Raw genomic sequence first — 19,959 nt, forward strand, 5'->3', positions numbered from 1 at the left:
TCAATTTCCAAATAAGTAATCAAAGCCTGAATGTGTGTTACCAAAGTTTCTGCATTTCTCCCAGCAAAATCATGACAATTGATATGGGATATGCTTGTAAGAGTGGATGACACTCAATAAACGAATATTTTACTCAATACAGGATTACTAGCTTCCATCAAAATTTTAAATGTACATACTCTTTGGCCCAATACATAAAAGCCAGAGAGCCTTCTTCCTATATTAATAAGCAAAACAACAAATTATGCTAGATATAAAAAGGCAATTCACATAGAAATATACATGACTATTAGGGATGTAAGACAAATATTCAATGTAAAATCAAGTTATAAATTAAAACAACACAGCTGGATAGTAATATTTCACTGTCAGTGGAACTATAGACTCATTCAAACCTTTTAGAGGGCAAGGTAGTAATAATTATCTTCAAAAATATAATCAACACCCTTAACAGACAACCACTACTAGATAGTCAATATTCAAAGCCATTAATGGCAGCTATTTTTTAAACAGTTAAAGATAAACACAACCTGAATTTTAATCAATCATGGACCTCATAATTGGAACATAAATGTAATGGGACACCATACACTATTTGGAATGCTTCATGATACATATATGAGAGCGAGCACAAGAGCGAGTACAAGCGCACCTGCCAAAAGACATATATATACTTTAGGAAAAGAATAACAGTATGATGCATTTTCAACACATGGTGTTACCTTCATATGGGTTGACCCTAGAGCATGTGCTCCATAAAAAAGAAACTGAAAACAAATGTGCAGCAATCTCCATGGACCGAGGCTACCCAAGCATCAGTTCACCATACTAATAAACGTCTGGAACACAATGGTCACCACTTTGAGGCCAAACATAATTCATATTAATCTATGATAGCTCAATAAATTTAGCATTAAAATATGCATACAGGTTTTTCTTTTCCTAGTGTATACATTTTTGGTAGACTGTGTATACACACATTATTTGTTCTGCCGTATCTATAGCTACATGAATGAAATACTGGATTTAGATCTTGAACTCTGTAAATAGTCATTTATTAGAGGAAAGATGGTAGTAAAAATAGCATATAAGTGATAAGATATATCAATCTTATCACGTATTTCACATCTTCTATCTCTTTGTTTTGCATAATCTATTTACTCTATTTTCTTCATGTTTCCATAACTGTACCTTATTCCCTTATGAATGTGTAGGTAACTCACTGTATCTCACTATCGCTGAATATTGCTCTAAGGTGAAAGGGGTAAAATTGCTCTATTGAGTGGATATTTATTGGATATAATTTTCTGATGTGTATTATAGCTTGTAATACAAGTATAGATATTTACCTAGGTGAAAGGTAGCAAAGTAATAGTTATTATAGTTTGTCATTATCCAGTTCATTCTTTTTTTTTTCCAGTTCATTCTTGAAGCTATTGTTATTAGAGATTGTACTATCTTTGTCAAGGTGACATGGTTACTGTAAACAATCAGTCTTTCTTGAATACTACTATCTAGATTGTCATAGAAAACACGAAGTTTTCATTACTGAAGAAAAAAAATAGCATATATAGAAAAACCTATGTTTTTAACATAATTTTATATTAAAATTTTAGGAGTGTATTTTTTACTTATTGCTGATTTTCTCTAATTTTAAAATAATCATTCTATGTATTAGAAAAGTAAACAGAAATATAAACACTAATAAATACCTGGAGATAAAAATCAACCACAGATCACCTATTTATTGGTAGCAGGAATCAAGCTCAGGACCTTGCACTTGCCAGACAGGCAGTGCAACACTGAGCTCTACCTCTAGCCCAACATCTCAATTTACAATCATTTATTCTTGTTTCCCAGAAACATAAATACTTACACATTTTATCTTATGTTTTAGTTCTGGATCAATAGTCCCTCCAGGTCCAATCTGTGCAATAACTGACTTAAATGACTTCTCTAACTATGGAAAAAGGAAAAAACAAAGTCAAATCACAACCTTCCCCCCAAAAGTTAAAGATATATCTAAATAATCTTTAAAGTACGTATCTATATAAAAGAAAAATATTTGAACTAAATAAGATTGTGCTTACAAAATAACACTGTAACATTTCATACCAAAAAAACCACATAGATGGAATCGTTACAAAATAAGACAAAAATTTTTCAAGATAGGATTCATTGTAATAGATTTCAGAATGTTCAATTATTCAATCCCATACCCTTAATCAAAGAGATTTTTGTTACTCATTTTCTGCATTATTTAGTTAAATATGATTAGAGTCTTATTATCAGAAACTATACAGACAGGAACACAATGGAATGACACAAGTAAAGTGCTTCAAAAATGAAGACAAGGGTCTTTTCATTTGCACAAAAGCTAAGAATATTCACTACCAACAGGATTTTCTTACAAAACATGTTAAAAATTTTCCAGGGAGAACAAAAATTATACTAGAGGCAAATGTGGCTACAAAAGACTGGAGAACATCAGAAATAATAAGTGTAGGTAATTATTTTTATTTAAAATAAAAATATTTGAACCAAAAATAACATAGGGATATACAACATGAGAATTAAAATGTATTGCACAAATAGTACAAAGGATGAATGGAATAAATTTACTACTCTAAGATTTTTTTACATATGAAATGATACAATGTATTACAGTCAAGAGTGGTATATTTAAAATTTATGTCAGCTGACCTGGTGACACACACCTACAAGCCCAGCACTTGAGAGGCTGAGGCAGGAGGATTATCCAGAGTGTGAGGTCACCCTGAGCTACAGTGAGGTCAAGGCCAGCCTGGACTAGAGACAGCCCGTCTCAAAAAACCAAAATCAAAAACCAAAAAAATTAAATGTATGTTGCAAACTTAAGGCAGTCACTAAAAATATAAAGAGGTATAATGACACTACAGAAATGAAATAATCAGTAGCCCCCCACCAGTATTTTTCAATTATCTCTACTTCAATACTGAACAAAATTCCAGCTAATACTATAAAAAAAAGGAAATAAAAAGTACACAGATTGAGGATGAAGGAATAAAATTACCTTTCTTGACAGGTAACAAGGAATTACACAAGGATACAAGGTTAATGAGAAAAATTCAATTATAGTGATAAATGCAACAATTCACGAAGAGTATGTGAAAGTCCTAAATGTGTATACAGGTAAAAGAGATTCACAATACCCAAAGCAAAACCAATCAAAGTAAAAGGTAAAACAGATTAATTCACAATTATGTTTGACTATCTTAATACTCTCCTTCAGTAATTCACAGGAAAAGAAAAAAAAATCAGCAAAAATATACAAATCCTGAACAACACTACGACTGACTTGTGTGATATGAAATTACCTATGTAGACTACACATTTTTTGAAGCGGATTATAAATCACCTACCCAGATAAACATATTCTGAGCCATATAACAAATCTTACTAACTTTACAAGAAATGTTTTCTGATAAAATGTGGAGTTAAATTAGAACTAAATCACAGAAAAGTCTCTAAAAATCTCTGAATATCTTGGAGTTAAGCAACATTAAATAACCCATGAAATAAAGAACTCACATGGGAGATTAGAGAATATTTTTAACTGAATGAAAATAAACGGAGAGAGAACAGTTCCCTTTAAAAATCATTTACTACTTCCTAATTTCCCTTGTTTTAATCTAAGCATTTTCCTGTTTTCTTAAACTATATAGTTGGCCATAAAACAATATGATTTAGTTGTCATTTCTTCCTAATTATGACAGCATCATTCTTTTGTCTTCATGGTTACTTGTATGATAACAGCATATATAAATTGTTAAAATAACCACTTCTTTCTAGAAGAAGGTAGAAGTACAGTATCTTCTAAACTTTTGGACTTTGAGTTTGTGGTCTCATCTTAAGCCTTGTGTTGGCTCTAATTGGAACATGCCAATCTGTGGTTTCAAGAAATTTTTTAAGAAAGTACTATATGAAAGTTTACAAAATGAATGAAGTTCATCTATACTTGAATATGTAGGTAAGATAGCACACACGTGTACCAAGTGATTAACTTTGTTTTATGAATACGTATGAACCTGAGTGTCTGTTTCCCATTACTATACATGTGCAAATAAATGTGGCTTAGACTTCAGGAAAGAGCCGGGGAGATGGCTCAGGGGAATAAGTACTTCCTGGACTTTAGGAAAGAAAAGAAACTGAACATATATCAAAATTTGTGAGGAGTAATCAACTCTTTTTTTTTTTTGTACTGGGAATTGAATGTGGGTCCTTATGCTTGTCAAGCAGGTGCTTATCCCACTGAGCTATAAGCCCAGCCCTAAAGTAATACTTCAAAAAAATCCACTATTAGAAAAGATGAACCAAAATAAATTACCAAAATTCTTAGAAAAAGAGGAAACTAACAGAAAGAGGAAATAATAAAAATAGGCACTGAAATAAATGTCATAGAAAATATAAAAACGCAATACAACCAAAATCTGGCTCTTTTAAAAATATATACAAATGTATAAATATTTAGCAGACATACATGGTATGTTTAAAATGTATGATTTTTTAAATTTTAAAAACAGTACTATAGTAAAAGTCAGACACATTGCCATCAATCATCAAAACACTTCCCTCTCACTTTAAATACCATCTTTCTTGCTGCTTTAAGAAGCAGTTCTCCAAGTTATCCTCTGTCTTTAAGGTATGATCAAAACTGCAGTGAATGCTGCTGCTGAATGCCATCTAAAGGAAAGGCAGGCTTGTGAAAACATTATGTTATGTCCTCATTTACCTTATGCACTGGATCTAATATTGTGTAACTTCTGATTCTTTCTCCAAATCAAAATGACCATGGAATGGCAAAATTTTTGAATTGACTCAAGACACTGGTGGTCAAGATGGTACAAAAGAGAGGATTTCTAGAACTGCTTCAGAAAGTGAAAAGAATGGGGGGTGGGGGTGTTCAAGGACATGGGGACATTAATAGCAATGTTTTTTGTCATGAATTTTTGCAAGACTTCACCACATCAATCACACCTCATATGACAAGGAATATCTCACACAACCCTAAAAATTAAGAAATCAGGGCTGGTGAGATGGCTCAGTGGTCTAAAGCACCTACTTAGAACAAGCTTAGCAAAGCACAGGGACCACGGTTCAATCCCCCAGCACCACATGCCAGCCAGCCCCGCCCCCTGGTGGGCTGAGCTGGCCACACACACACACACACACACATAAATACAAAATTAAAAAAAAAAATTAAAAAAAAAAAAAAAGAAAGAAATCATTGCCAGGAGTGATAGCACATACTTGTAATCCTAGCACTTGGGAGGCTGAGATAGCAGGATCTCTGCGAGTTCAGAGAGGGTGATCCTAAAGAAGGTAGCAATTTTAAAAAGTGCTATGTTTGAGCTCCAGCACTGCTGCCAACATCCCGCAACAATGAGTGTTCTAAATTACTATAGGGCTGGGAAGATGGCTCAGTAGGATAAGCGCTTGACTGGCAAACGCAAGGATCTGAGTTCAATCCCCGGTTCCAGAAAAAAAAAAAAAAAAAAAAAAAAGTAAATTACTATAGGGAGGCCTATAGTAAATATACAGGGGGCCTACTTGTCTTCACTGAAATCAGAGTCCTCTTTGTTTTGGAAAAAGGATGTCAATGAGTGATTCCTAGGGTTTGTCAATATCCAGTTGACCTTTGTTGTCATTGAATTTATTCTACCATAGACAAGATAATATAGCAATGGCTAGGAACTGGTTTTTTCTCTGTGCCAATACCTGGATTGCTGGGGTGGGACGTGTCACACACAATACTGTGGCTTGCTCTGAAGGAAAAAAACCAACGAGTTTGCTAATTCCAGCACAAAGAAATAAACCAGAAACATGAAAAGAAAGGGGATCAAAATGCCTCCAAAAACTCAACTCCCCCTAAGGTACAGCAGGCGATGAAGAAATCATATTCTACACAATAGATGGGTCTAAAAGGCACAAATAGAGGTAAAACAGTTCTATAGGTATGTGGTGAATTTAAAGAAGATATAACTAGCCACAATAAAACAAATGATCAGCAAATGTAAATAAGATACTAATAAACTGCTAATGGAGCTAAAGAGACAAAAATAATGCCCAGGGATGGGTGGATAGCTCAGGCCCCTGGCAAGCACAAGGTCCTGAGTTCAATCCCTAGTACCACATGCCATACCAGCTCCAGAACCTTCGATACCTGTGCCAGCCTGAAACTGGGCATGGGGGCACAAGCCTATAAATGTATCAAAAGGAGGATTTTTTTTGGGGGGGGGGGCTGGCTCAGAATGCCTTCAGGGCAGGTTTGGCTGGTTTGAGTTCTGGAGATTGAACCACAGCAATCTGAGCCTGACTGCTTTTTTGAAGCAGCCACTTAAATAACTGAGCTAAGGGGCAGGCCTCCTTGAGAGACCATGTATCAGAAAGAAAAAAAAAAAAAAAAAAAGAATGCCCAGAATAGAAAAGAATGGGAGTCCATAAGAAAGCTCTAAGCAGAACTCTAGGAGATTAAAAACATGTTTGAAAATATGGGTAGCATGACGACAAAGTGCCAGACTTATAAGACAAAGCTTGTGGTCATGACCAATGAATAAGAGATACTTAAAAACAACAAGAGAACATGAAACATAGATCAAACAGCTCCTAGATTACTCAAAGAGACATAATATAAAAGTAATTGGAATTAACAAAAAATGAGAAGACAACACAAAGGGCATTTAAAAAACCTGTTTACATAAGTAGCAGCAAAAAACTTTTCAGACATGGAAGAACTTAACATATAGATAAGTGAACCATAAAAAAATTCTACACCACATAATAATTAAAATACCTTAGATACAACGCAAGAACAGAATCTGTTGTTAGAAAACAGCAACAAGTCACCTATGAGGAAAACCTATCAGAGATTTGTCAATACAAACCTTAAAGGCAAGGAGACTATGGAATGAAGATCTTAAAGATCTTAAAGAAAACAACTTCCAACCCAACCCAAATTGTTATATCCTGCAAAATTACCTTTCAAAATTGACAGAGGTAAGATATTTCCATGAAGAATGAAACCTAAGAAATTCACGACCACCAAGCCAACACTCCAAAAGATTCTCAAGGGTAGCCTGGAAAAAGACAATGGAGATAACAATGCCAAAAGGTCCAATAAATACATCAGGTAACCATAGTAACTAACTAGAAGGAAAACAGCAAAATAGCAGCAGAAAATCAATATAATGACAACAACAGGTCAATAGCTATTAATTATAAATACCAATTTAAGTGGACTTAAACCACCAATAAAAAAACACAGCAGAATGGACAAAAAAAATGCAATAGTTCGCTGTGCACAAGAAATATTTAACGCAAAAAAATTCACAGACTTAAAAAATCAAAAGTGAAAAATAATATTCCATGAAATCAGAATCCCAAAACAAGCAGTAATAGCTATCCTATTTTCAGAAAAAGTGGTTCAAGCCAAAGCTGATTAAAAGATGCAGAGGAGGACACTACATATTAGTAAACGGAACTACTCAACAGGAACAGACATACATATATTCACCAAACTACAGGGCACTCATCCTCATAAATCATCCTCTGTACGATAAATATAAGATAAAAGCCAATAAAATTATACTAGAGGATCTCAATACTCCACTATCACAAATAGATAACTAAACAAAACAAAATCAACAAAGAACTATGAGTTGAACCAAGCCTTCAAACAAATGGACTTAATGGACACACACACACACACACACACACACAAATGTTCCACTCAAAAGAAAATACATTCCTTTCATCTGCACACGGCTTCTATTTCTCTGAAACAAACCACATACTAATGAATAAAGCTCACATAAATAAATTCAAAATAATCAAAAATTTAACCACGCATTTTATCTGATCACAGCGCAATGAAACTGGAAATCTATAGAAATAGAAACTATGCAAACATATAGAAATGAAATTACACACTTCTGAATAATCACTGCATCACAGAGGAAATTAAGGAAGAAATATGGTTCCTAGACTAATGCCAGTACAACATACCAGAACTTAGGGAAAACACAAAAAGCAGTCCTATAAAGTAAGTTTACAGCAGTGAATGCCCACATCAGAAAAACAGAACAAGTCTATGTATTCTAATGATGCAAACCTAGAGCTTGCACAAGGAAGGAAATTATACAGATGAGAGCAGAATTAATGAAATAGACACATAGAGAGCTGGTGCTCTTAATGATTAGACAAACCCTTTAGGCAAATCTTACCCCCCCAAAAAAAAGAAGGGGAAAAAAGACACAAATTAATGCAATTAGAAATGAAAAACATGACATCACAATGGGCCCTGATGAAATCCAGAAAATTATTTAGCAACTACAGTGGTACCACGATCATGAATTTAATTTTTTCCCCAATTCTGGGGGAGATGGCAACATCCTTGTTTGCCCAGCAAAGATGGCCTTAGTCGTGCTTGTCATTAAGAGAGTTTGTGAACAAATGCAAATTTTGCCGAACACTTCTGTTTGTGAACTATTATTCAAAAATGAGGTATTACTGTACTTCACAAACATACATGCCTATCAGTTAGAAAACCTGGGAGAAATGTGAAGATTTCTAGATACATAGGAACTGTCAAAATTGAATCAAGAAGACTTAAAAAGCATGAACAATTCAATAACAAGCAATGAAGCTGAAGCAGTAATAAATTACTAAGAAAAATCCCAGGAACTGTGGATTCATAGTCAAATTCTATAGGAACTTCAGGGATCATCTAACACAAATATTCCTCAAACTTTTTGAAATTGAAAGAGCATTATTTCCAATCTTATTCTCAAAGTTAACATTATCTGGATGCCAAAACCAAACACAGATCCAACTAAAATGCTAATTATCAGTAAATTTCTCTGATGAACATAGATGCAAAACCCTTAACATGATACCGGCTGCCAAAATGCAACAAATCATCAAAAAGATCATATATCATAACCAAATAGGTCACCATTAGAGCAGTCTCAGATGGTATAATCCAGTCTCAATGAAATTACCATAGTCTCAAGAGATAAATCTTGTGAGGGAGAAAACCCTTGGAGAGACTCTATAATGTCAGAGTTAGGTGAAATTGCTTGTCAAAGATCAAAAGCAACTTCCTAACATTAGAGATAGTAAGCAGAATTATTACAAATATTCAATAGCCTCATGTGCATAGAAACTCATAGGGACCTCTGAAAGACACCTATTTCAGGTTACTAAAATCAGGCCACATAGAGTAAAAGATCTTGAGGAACTAGGCAAGCTTATTCTGTGATGCATTTCATTCTATATTCAATGTGCTAAAATTTATCCACATCCTCTATTAAATGCAATTTTTATCATAAAATCTTGAATCTGAAACTACTCAGCAATTAGTACACTTGGAAATTCTTATCAAATAGAAAGTTGTTTCAAATGTAATTAACCTTTCATGTTAATAAAATATTTAACATTAAAAAAAAATAACCAAATAGGCTTCATTTTAGAGAAGCAAGGATGGTTCAACACACAAATCATGAATTATAATTCCTCATATAAAACAGAAGTACAAAAATCAAAATCATCCCTATAGATGCATAAAATGACTGACAAAACCCAACATTCATTCATGATTTTTAAAAAAGTATAAAATAGGTACAGCAGGTCTTTATCTCAACATAATAAACACCATTTATGAGCAACCTACTGAAAACGTCATAGTAAATGGGCAAATGCTAAAAACCTTCTAAATATCACCAGTAATGTTCAACACATTGTTCAAAATATTAGAGTAATGAGGCAAGAAAAATAAAAGGGATACGTACAGGAAAAGATGAATCAAAAATATTATTTACAGATGACCTGATCCTTTATTTACAAAACCCAAAAACTTCACTGAAAGACTCCTAAAACTGATAACTTGGGGGGCCTGCCCCTTAGCTCAGTTCTTTAAGTGGCTGCTTCAACAAAGCAGTCAGGCTCAGGTTGCTGTGGTTCATCCCCACAACTTAAGCCAGCCAAATCTGCCCTGAAGGCATTCGAAGAAAAAAAAAACTGATAACTAAATTTTGTTGTGTGGCAAGATACAAAGATCAAGAGCAGAAATCAATAGCATTCCTACTATATACTAACAATGAACTCACGGAAAAAGAAATTAGGAAAACAACACCATTCATAATAACATCAACAAATGAAATACTTAGGTATTAACCTAAGGAAGTAAAAGACCTCTACAATAAAAATGGCATCATACTATAAAAGGAAATTGAGGTGGTCATCAGAAAATGAAAAACAAAAAAATTTCCTGTTCCTGACAAGGAAGAACCAATATAATCAAAATGGCTATACTTCTATCACATGGCTATGCTGCTATCCCAATCAAAACATCAACATCGATAGAAAAAACAATGCTAAAATTTATATGAAATCAGAAGAGACCCAGAAAGCAACAAATTCTGAGTAACAAAAGCAAAGCAGGTGGCATCATAATCCCAGATTTTAAGTTATATTATAATGCTACAGTTACTAAAACAGCATACCACGGGCACAAAAACAGGAATGTGGATCAGTGGAACTGAACAGAAAAAGTAGAAACCACCCCAGGCACAAACAGCTACTTGTTTTCTGACAAAGGAGTCAAAACATACATTGAAAGAAAGATAACCTCTTTAATAAATGGGGCTGGAAAGGCATATATCCATATGCAGAGTACTGAGTCTAGACACATATCTCACCATGTATCAAAGTAAAATAAAAACTGATCAAACAAGTGTCAAATCCCAATTTATTGGAAGATGAAGTAGTACAACTCTTGAAAACACAGGCAAAGGCAAGGACTTTCTGAACAGAACATAAATACCACTGAGAATAACAACATAGAATTGTATCAAATTAAAAGCTTCAGTACATCAAAAGAAACAACCAACACAGTGAAGACACAATCTACAGAACAGGAAAAAAAAAATGTCAGCTATTCCATAGACAAAGGACAAACACCAAAAATATATAAAGAACTGAAAAAAAGAATCAGGCCCCAAAATAAAGACCCAGTCAAAATATAGGCAACTGAAATGAACAGGTATTTCTCAGAAGCACCTATACAAATGGGCAATAAATACATGAAAACACTTCTTATCATACTGGCTATTAGAAAAATACAACTTAAAACTACACTGAGATACTATTTTAGCCCAGGAAGAGTGAATGTTATATTAAAAAAAATGTAGTACCAACAAATGATATTGAGGAGGTAGGGCAAAAAATCTTTGCTGCATTTTTGGTGGGAATGTAAACTAGAATTAGCACTGGAGTTCAGAGCAGAGATTCCTCAAAAACCTAAAATTAGAAATTATATTTGACAGTGATATGCCTTTTCTAGGTCTCTTTCCAAGAGTTAAAATCATATTACAGGGATACATGCACATTCATGTTTATAGCAGCACAATTCGTAATACTAGAACTTGGAAAGAGTTTACATGCCCATCAACAGGTAAATAGATAAGGAAAATGTGGTATCTGTATACAACGCACAATGTACTATGGTATCATAAAGATAAACTTGAGACATTTGTAAGTAAATGGATACAACTTGAAAACACAATGTTAAAGTAAAGTAAAATAAGTCAAACACCAGACCCAACAATTCACTTTCTGTTAAATGAGAAATACACGTATTCACACAGAAGCACATACACACAGGGTAATACAGAAGAGCAATGAATAGACAGTAACTGGGAGAGGTTCGAATATGTCACTAAAATGTGCTCTCTTCAGCAGCACATATAGAAATACTTTTCCCAAAAAAAATTCCCTTGTTTTAAACATATTCCAAAACATACACTAGCTCATCTTATATATACTGTTAGTTCATCTTAGTTCACTAAGAAGAAAGTTATGTATTACTATGTTTTTGTAACAATCTTTTGGGTTATGTCTTACTCTCAGTAACTAATTTGAAGATAATGACAAGTGTAATAACTATTGTTTTTCTATTATTTGATTATGAAATTTTGTTTTTCCTGTTTTCTTAACATTTATTGACACATTTTAGACATAATGATCATATTCATCATACAGAAGTTGCACCCATGCATGATATAAGTTGATTCCTTGTTCCCTCATTTCCATCCCCCTTCCCTCCAGTCCCTCCTTATTTAGAAAAGCTTTGTTTGCATTTATTTTCCCTTCCTACCGTTCTCCCTTTGCCTCTCTAGTTCTCCTATAAAATAAAAATGTTAGAAAAAAACATATGAAGTCTCCGAATAAACTTAATGTTCTTGATACTTCAAATTAAAAAAAAATAATTTGGGAATTTTACATTACCACTTTGAAATCCTAAGTTCAGTGTAAGGGCCAGACTGCTTTATAAAATCTGAATTTACTTAACAGTGGAATTTTGGAAAACAATGGTTGCTGGGTTTTTGTTGTTTTTATTTTATTTGAGCTTTTATTTTCTTTAGGTAGAGTAAATGTGGCACAGATTCAAGGAAGCTTTACTGACATAATGAAGAATCTAGTATTTGGCTATATACATCATCAGTTTTCCTTAAAAAAAAAAAAACTATAGGAAGATACACCTTATAAACATAAACACAAAAATCCTTAGTATTAAATTGAATGTAGTACTATGTTAAAAAATGATAATACATGATGACCAAGAAGGATTCATTTAGCAGTGTAAGGTCAGCTTATCATTAAACAAAATAATTTTTAAAAGGGTTTTTTTTTTTAAAGAAAGGTTAATAATCTCAATAGATGGAGAAAAAACATGACAAATTTCAACACACAATCAGAAACTTCTCAGAAAATAGAAATAGTAAAGAATTTCCTCAACACAATAATGAACATCTATACTAAAAACGAAAACACTCAGCTACAATTAACATAATGAAGAAAAACTGAAGGTCTTCTCCCTATAATTTGAAACAAGAAATGAGTTTCAAACTCTCACCATTTCTAGTCATATTCTTAGGAACCTACTGACTGAAAAGGAAAATACAAAATTGACTTACTCCTAGATGTTAAAATTTTTGGTTTATCTGTACAGAAAAATCTCAGCTCTACAAAACAGCTACTAGAATTTCAAAACTGAGTTTATTAAGTGACCTAAAAAAATTCTGTCGAAAACACTATTGAATATTGCGATCTATACAGTGTACTGGATGGCTTCCTTCATCCACCTGATGTCATGCGTCACCAATGTGTATTGTCTCCATCTCCCTAAAGTGTAATCTTTGCTTTTTTTGCACAATGTCTTTGGTTGCAAGTCATAAGCCTGAGGCAAATAAAATTCCAGTAATTAAAAAAAAATTAAGTGACCTAATTCAAGGTCACAGAACACAAAATCACTAATGTTATTTTCATTTTTAAAATTTTTTTTGCAGAGCCAGGGATTGAACTCAGGCCTTTGCACTTGCCAGGCAAGCACTTATTCAATTAAGCCATCTACCCAGACCCACTAATGTTTTTTTTAATTCAACTGATTTTCTATATATCAGTATTAAGCTGAAAATACCACTTAAGAGGATTCATAGATGAATCCTACAAAAAATTTAACACAAATAGTCCCCAAACTCTTTAATAAAATTGAAAGGGAGTATTTACCTCAACTCAATCCTGGAGGCAATTATTACCCTGATAGCAAAACCAGAGAAAGGACTAAACCAAAAAAGAAAACTATAGGCCAATCTTCCTAATGAACATAGATGCAAAAATCCTCAATAAAATATTAGCAGGAAGGCCCGGCCAAATAGCTCAGCAGATTAAAGCACCTGCAAGCAGGCGCAGGTGCCTGGGATTCGATCCCAGGGCCTTCCCTGCCAGCTGTACCCCCCAGAGGTCGCTGAGGCAGTGATTGAGACTGGGCGTGGTGGTGCATGCCTGTAATCCCAGCACTTGGGAGGCTGTAAACAGGAGAATCACTATGAGTCCGATCTAGTAGTGAGATCTTGAACACCCTGTAGACCCTTCCCTAAAATACAGAAAAAATAAAACAAAATACTAGCGAGGCCCACCAAATAGCTCAGCAGACTGAAGCGCCTGCTTGGGCAGATGCAGTGGCTGGTTTGATCCCCGGCATGCTGTGCCAGTCCCTCACCCCCGGGGCGCAGTGAGAGGAAGACTGAGACTGGTGTGGTGGTGCACACCTATAATTCCAGCTCTTGGGAGGCTGAACACAGGTGGATCACTACGAGTCTGATCTACATAGTGAGACCCTGTAGACCCTGTCCTAAAAAAATACAAAATATAAAATAATAAAATAAAATACTAGCAAACAGAATGCAGCAAGTCATCAAGAAGATTATACATCATGATCAAGTAGGATTCATTCCAAAAATGCAGGGATGGTTCAATATACACAAATCAAGAGATGTAATACACCACATCAATAGAGCCAAAGACAAAAATCACATGATCTTTTTTGTTTGTTTGTTTAATGTATTTGGTTGTTACAAGATCTCACTATGCAGCTCCCATTCACAGTGATCCTCCTGTTTTCAGCCTCCCCAGCACTGGTATTACAGGCACGCACCACCAGGCCCGGACTCTGCGGCCAGTTCAGCCCACTCTGGGGGAGGGGCTGGCGCAGCATGTGGTGCCAGGGATTGACCCTCAGTACCTACATATAGAAACATTAGCCAGAACAATTAGACAAAGAGAGAAAAATAAAAGGAATAAGGATAGGAAATAAGTTAAATATTTCCAAATGACATGATATGCTACATAAAAGACCCCAAAACTCTACCAAAAAACTTGTAGATTTAATAAGCTAATTTAGTAGCATAGCCACATACAAAATGAACACTCAAAACTAATAGCCTCCCATACACAAACAACAAACTCACAGAGAGAAATTAGGGAAACTGTACCCATCACAATAGCATCCCCCCAAAAGAAACATTTAGGAATTCATCTAACAAAGGATGTAAAAGATCTACTCTTTGAAAATTATAGCACTCTGAAAAAGAGATCAAAAAGGACTGCAGAAAATGCAAAGATATTCCTTGCTTCTGGGTAGGAACAACATTGTGAAAATGGTCATAGTTTCCAAACTGTTATGCAGATTTAATGCAATCCTCATCAAAATATCAATTAGCATCACCTCACAGAACTATAGAAAATATTCCTAAAATTATTCTGGAACCAGAAGAGACCTAGAATAGCAAGAGCAATCCTGGAAAATAAAAGAAAGGCAAGAGGGATCACAATTCCTGACTTGAGATTATACTACAAAGCTTCTGTGATAAAATTAGCATGGCGCTGGCAAAAACCAAACCAAACAACAACAACAACAAAAACAGACCTGAGGATCAATGAAACAGACTGGAAGATGCAAACATAACTACAAACACACTCAGCCACCTTATTTTTGACAAAGGGGACAAACATGTTCACTAGAGGAAAGCCTTTTTAATAAATGGTGCTGAGTAAACTGGCTTTCCACATATAAAATACTAAAACTAGACCCATGTCTATCACCATGCACTAAACTACAATTAAAAAGGATCAAAGATTTAAATATTAAGACAAAAACACTAAATCTACTGGAGGACAAAGTAGGTAGAAATCTTGAAAACACAGGGATAGGTAGAGAGTTCATGGAGAAAAACCAAACCACACAGAAAATACTTGAAAGAATTAGTAACTGGGATCTCACCTTTTTGAAGTTTCTGGGGGTCTGATCATTAGCTCAGTTGTTTAAGTGCCTGCTGAAACAAAGCAGTCAGGCTCAGGAAGCTGTGGTCTGATCCCCTCATCCTCAAGCCAAACTAGACCTGCCCTGAAGGCATCCTGAGCAGCCTCCAAAAAAATCCTTCTGAAGTTTCTGCACATTAAAAGAAACCACCAACAGAGTAAAAGGAAAACTCGTGAATTATGAAAAATATATAGCCAACTGTCCCTCACAGGACTTCTATCTAGAATGTAAAATGAATTTTAAAAAAATCAGACCCCTAAAATTCAAAGACCAGTCAAAAAATGGGCATCTGAAGGGAATATACACTTCTCACCTAAAGAAGTACAAATGGCAAATAAATATATATAAAAATGTTTAACATCTTTGGTCATTTGAAAAATGTAAATTAAAACGGGACTGAGATTCCACCTCACCCCAGAAAGGTTATCATCAAAAAAGCCAACCAATAACAAATGTTGGTGAGGCTATAGAAAAAAAGGAACCCTTCTTCACTGTTGGTAGGAGTGTAGATTGATACAACCACTATGGAAATCAGTGTGGAGATTTTATTAAAAAAAACTAGGACTAGAGGTCCTGCTTGACCCAGGTATTCATTCCCTTTCTGTGTATTTTCCCAGAAGAATTAAAAACATCGTACCACAGCAATGTATGTACACCCATGTTTACAGTGCAGCACAATAGCCAAATCTTGGAAACAACCCAAATGTCCATCAACTGTGCTATTTTTACACAATGAACTACTACTCAGCTATAAAGAAAGATAAGCTTGAGGCTTTTTATAGGTAAATGGTTGCAACTAGAGACCATACTAATAAATCAGACTGACCTGTATTGCCTCCCTAGAGTAAAAAATTTAAAGAATAAATAAAATCCAAAAGGTAAAATAAAAAGTGTAAAAGGGAAAGAAACTCTTCAAAAGGAAATTAACAATTAGGATAGAGAAAAAGGGAAAAAATACACATACACGATAGCTAAGATAATTGTACTACTAATTTCTCTTAGTTTATTGAAAGGAACAGTTAATCTTATATTGTTTGATCAATTTTACACGCTTATATCTGGTAATCTCAGCAACTACTCCAAATATGCAATATAACAACCACTGTTAATTTCCTATCATTTTTTTTTGAAATTTTGTATCATTTTTATTGGTTTTTAAAATTCTCCTTAAAATAAAAATATCATTTGTAATAGTAAAAGGGGGAGTGAAATGAATAGACACTTCTCAGGAATAGTACAAATTTCTGAATTTGCCCAAGAAATACACAAAATAGTGTCCAATATCTGTGGCCATTACAGAATTACAAATTAAAATAAAATTTCATTTTACACCAGAAAGAATGGCAATCAAGAAGTCAAAGAATAACAAGTACTGGCATGGCTGCAGTGAAAAACAAACTCTCCTACATTACTGAGTGTGAATATAAACTAGTACAATTATTAAGGAAATCAGCATGGATTTCTCAAAGAACTAAAACTACAAATTCCATTTGACCCAGCTATTTCCCTTCTAAGTATCTTCCCAAAAGAGCTAAAGACATATTATACCAATACATGCATAACAATATAGCATCACAATTATTAAAGCTAAATACTAGAGATAGCATAGATGTGTAACAAGAGACAAATGATAAGAAAATATGGTATCTATACAGAATGGAATATTACTTGGGTATAAAGAAGGAAAAATTTGGGATATTTGTAAGAAAATGGATACATCTGAAAAATATGTTAAGAGAAATAAATCAGACACACAAGCTTAAACATATATGGTACTCTCATTTCAGTAAAGCAAAGTGCAAACAAAGAGAAAAATAAAGGATAGATAGACAAGGAGAGTGACCTCTTCCAAGTGGAAAGAGACATCTATGAAGGCAAGGAAAGAGTAATGGGAAGTAAGATTTACACTATACCACATACAGACACCAAATATCCACAGTAAATTTAAACATATGTCAAACTGAACTAAAAATAATATGAAAATGGGGCAATGGAATTTACAGAAGGAAGGAGGTGAGTAGGAAGAGGATTAAAAAGGAAAATATGTGTTCTAATTCTAATCAAAATTATAATAGGCTTATTTTTGGTAAAAACTGACAAGTTGATTCATATAAAATTGAATGCATACAGAAATGCAAAAACCTAGAACAGCCAAAGCAATTTTGAAGACAAAGTTACAGGATTCAACTATATAATTTCAAGGTATTACAAAGTTATAGGAAGACAGTGTAGTAGTGGCAAAATGACAGACACGTAGATATACGGATGGGAATAAAGTCTAAAAGAGAATCACACATTTATTTGATCAACAGAATTGACAGAACAGTCTAATTAAACTAGGAGTGGTACCACGTGCCTGTAATCTCAGCACTGTGGGAAGTGGAATAAGCAAATCACAAACTCAAGCCCAGCCTGAGCAATTTAGCAAGATCCTGTCTCAAAAGTTTTTATTTTATTTTGTACTAGGAATGAAATTCAGGGCCTCAAACTTGCTAGGCAGGTATTGGACCACTGAACTACATCGCTGGTCCCCAAAATTCAGAAAAGTTGGGAATATAGCTCAAAAAAAAGGGCCTACGTTCAATGCACAGTACCCAAAAAAAAAAAAAAAAAAAAAAAGTACTTCTGGGCCAGTGAGATACCTCAATGGATTCTAAGTGCCTGCTTTGGAAAGCACAGGGCCCAGGGTTCTGTCCCAAGTCCTGCATTCCACACCAGCCCCACTCAGGGGCACACTGAGCCAGCAACCTAGTCCCGGGCCTGGTGGCGCACACCTGTAATTCCAGCACTGGGGAGGCTGAAAACAGGAGGATCATTACGAGTCTGAGCTGCACAGTGACACCTTATACCAAATACATAAATAAAAAAAAAAAAAGAAAGAAAGAAAAGAAAAGAAAAGGTACTTAAGTAATAAGAAGAGTATCTTTTCAACAAATAGTGCTGGTTGGCCATATGTAGAAAACTTTGATTCTTACCTGGTAAGAACCATTAACACAAATACTAGTAAAAACATTAACTTGAAATGGTAATCGATCTAAATGAATGAAATAAAACCATAAAATGTTTTTACAAGACATTTTGTGACTTAGATTCAGCAAAAATTAGGCAGACAAAAACTGTAAGCTAAAAATATGAATTAAGACTTCACCAAGATGGTTGTTTTTTGTTTTTGTTTTTGTTTTTTTTTGGCGGAGTCGGGGATTGAACTAAGGCCCTTGTGCTTGCCAGGCGCGCGCTCATTCTACTGAGCCATCTCCCCGGCCCCTTCTCCAAGATTAAAGCCTTCTACTCCACAAACATTATTAAGAGTCACACCATGGACCAGGCAAATATTTGCAAAACATGTCCCTGTTAAAAGACAATACAAATGTTAACAAAGATGGAGAGTTACCAGAACTCTCATTCATGTCTCATTCATGAGAAGGTAATTATTCAGACAGATCGGCTATTCATTATAAACATGGAATTTCTATATGGCCTAGTGACCAGCTCCTAAGTATTCACCCCAAGACTATGCCCATACAAACTATGTAAATGTTCACAGTTTTCATTAATAGCCCCAAACAGATAACAAATTGAGGGATATCAATATGAAATACTTCTGAATGAGAATAAAGGAACAATTTACAACTTGGATAAATATCATAAGCATCCAGCTAAGAAGCCAGAAAAAGATTATTGTTCAATTCCATGTATATGGAAAATAAAAAATACAGAAAGCAGTAGTAAGTGGTTGCAGCTGGCAAGAAATGATAAAATGGCATGAAGGAACTGTTTGAAGATGATGAAAATGTTCTTCATTTTTATGTTGATTACAGAACTAGCTTTATCACAACTTAAACTGTAGCTCTGAAGTGGGTAAATTTTACTATGTTTAAGTTACATTACTAAAACTATTTTTTCAGTTACGGAAGGAAAGCACTTTTATGTCTTGAATTTAATTTGTGTATTTATTCTGAACTATCATTAAACTCCCATCATGCAAATTTAACCAGGACTTTATCAGTTATATTCTACTAGTTTTCATTCACAGTCCTTCAGGATTATAGCCACAGAAATCTACCAGGATTGTGGTGCATAGGATCAACCATTCAGGTGAAGACATTCATGAAGTAACTTGCACTCAGGATAAATCCTGAGGGGATTTCACTGGCCTTCTCAGACCAAAAAGCTACAACTCTTATTGCACAGGTCCTGCTTTACCTAGGTCTTATCCATCCAGTAGAAAAGTATGAAGATGAAATATAGGAAGTAAAGCCATG

At 34.5% G+C, this 19,959-nt stretch overlaps 1 protein-coding gene across 2 annotated transcripts in view; it reads right to left on the bottom strand.

Moving 5' to 3' along the window:
• Positions 1-19,959, bottom strand: part of Tdrd5 (tudor domain containing 5) — a 114,964-nt gene that overhangs the window by 89,096 nt on the left and 5,909 nt on the right. For both annotated transcript variants that reach the window (XM_023703573.1, XM_004643439.2), the window contains exon 4: positions 1,877-1,960. In XM_023703573.1, the coding sequence (XP_023559341.1) occupies positions 1,877-1,960 (84 nt within the window). The remainder of the gene's footprint in view (positions 1-1,876; positions 1,961-19,959) is intronic.

This window comes from Octodon degus, unplaced genomic scaffold (assembly GCF_000260255.1).
Source record: "Octodon degus isolate 3935 unplaced genomic scaffold, OctDeg1.0 scaffold00176, whole genome shotgun sequence".
NCBI lineage: Eukaryota > Metazoa > Chordata > Mammalia > Rodentia > Octodontidae > Octodon > Octodon degus.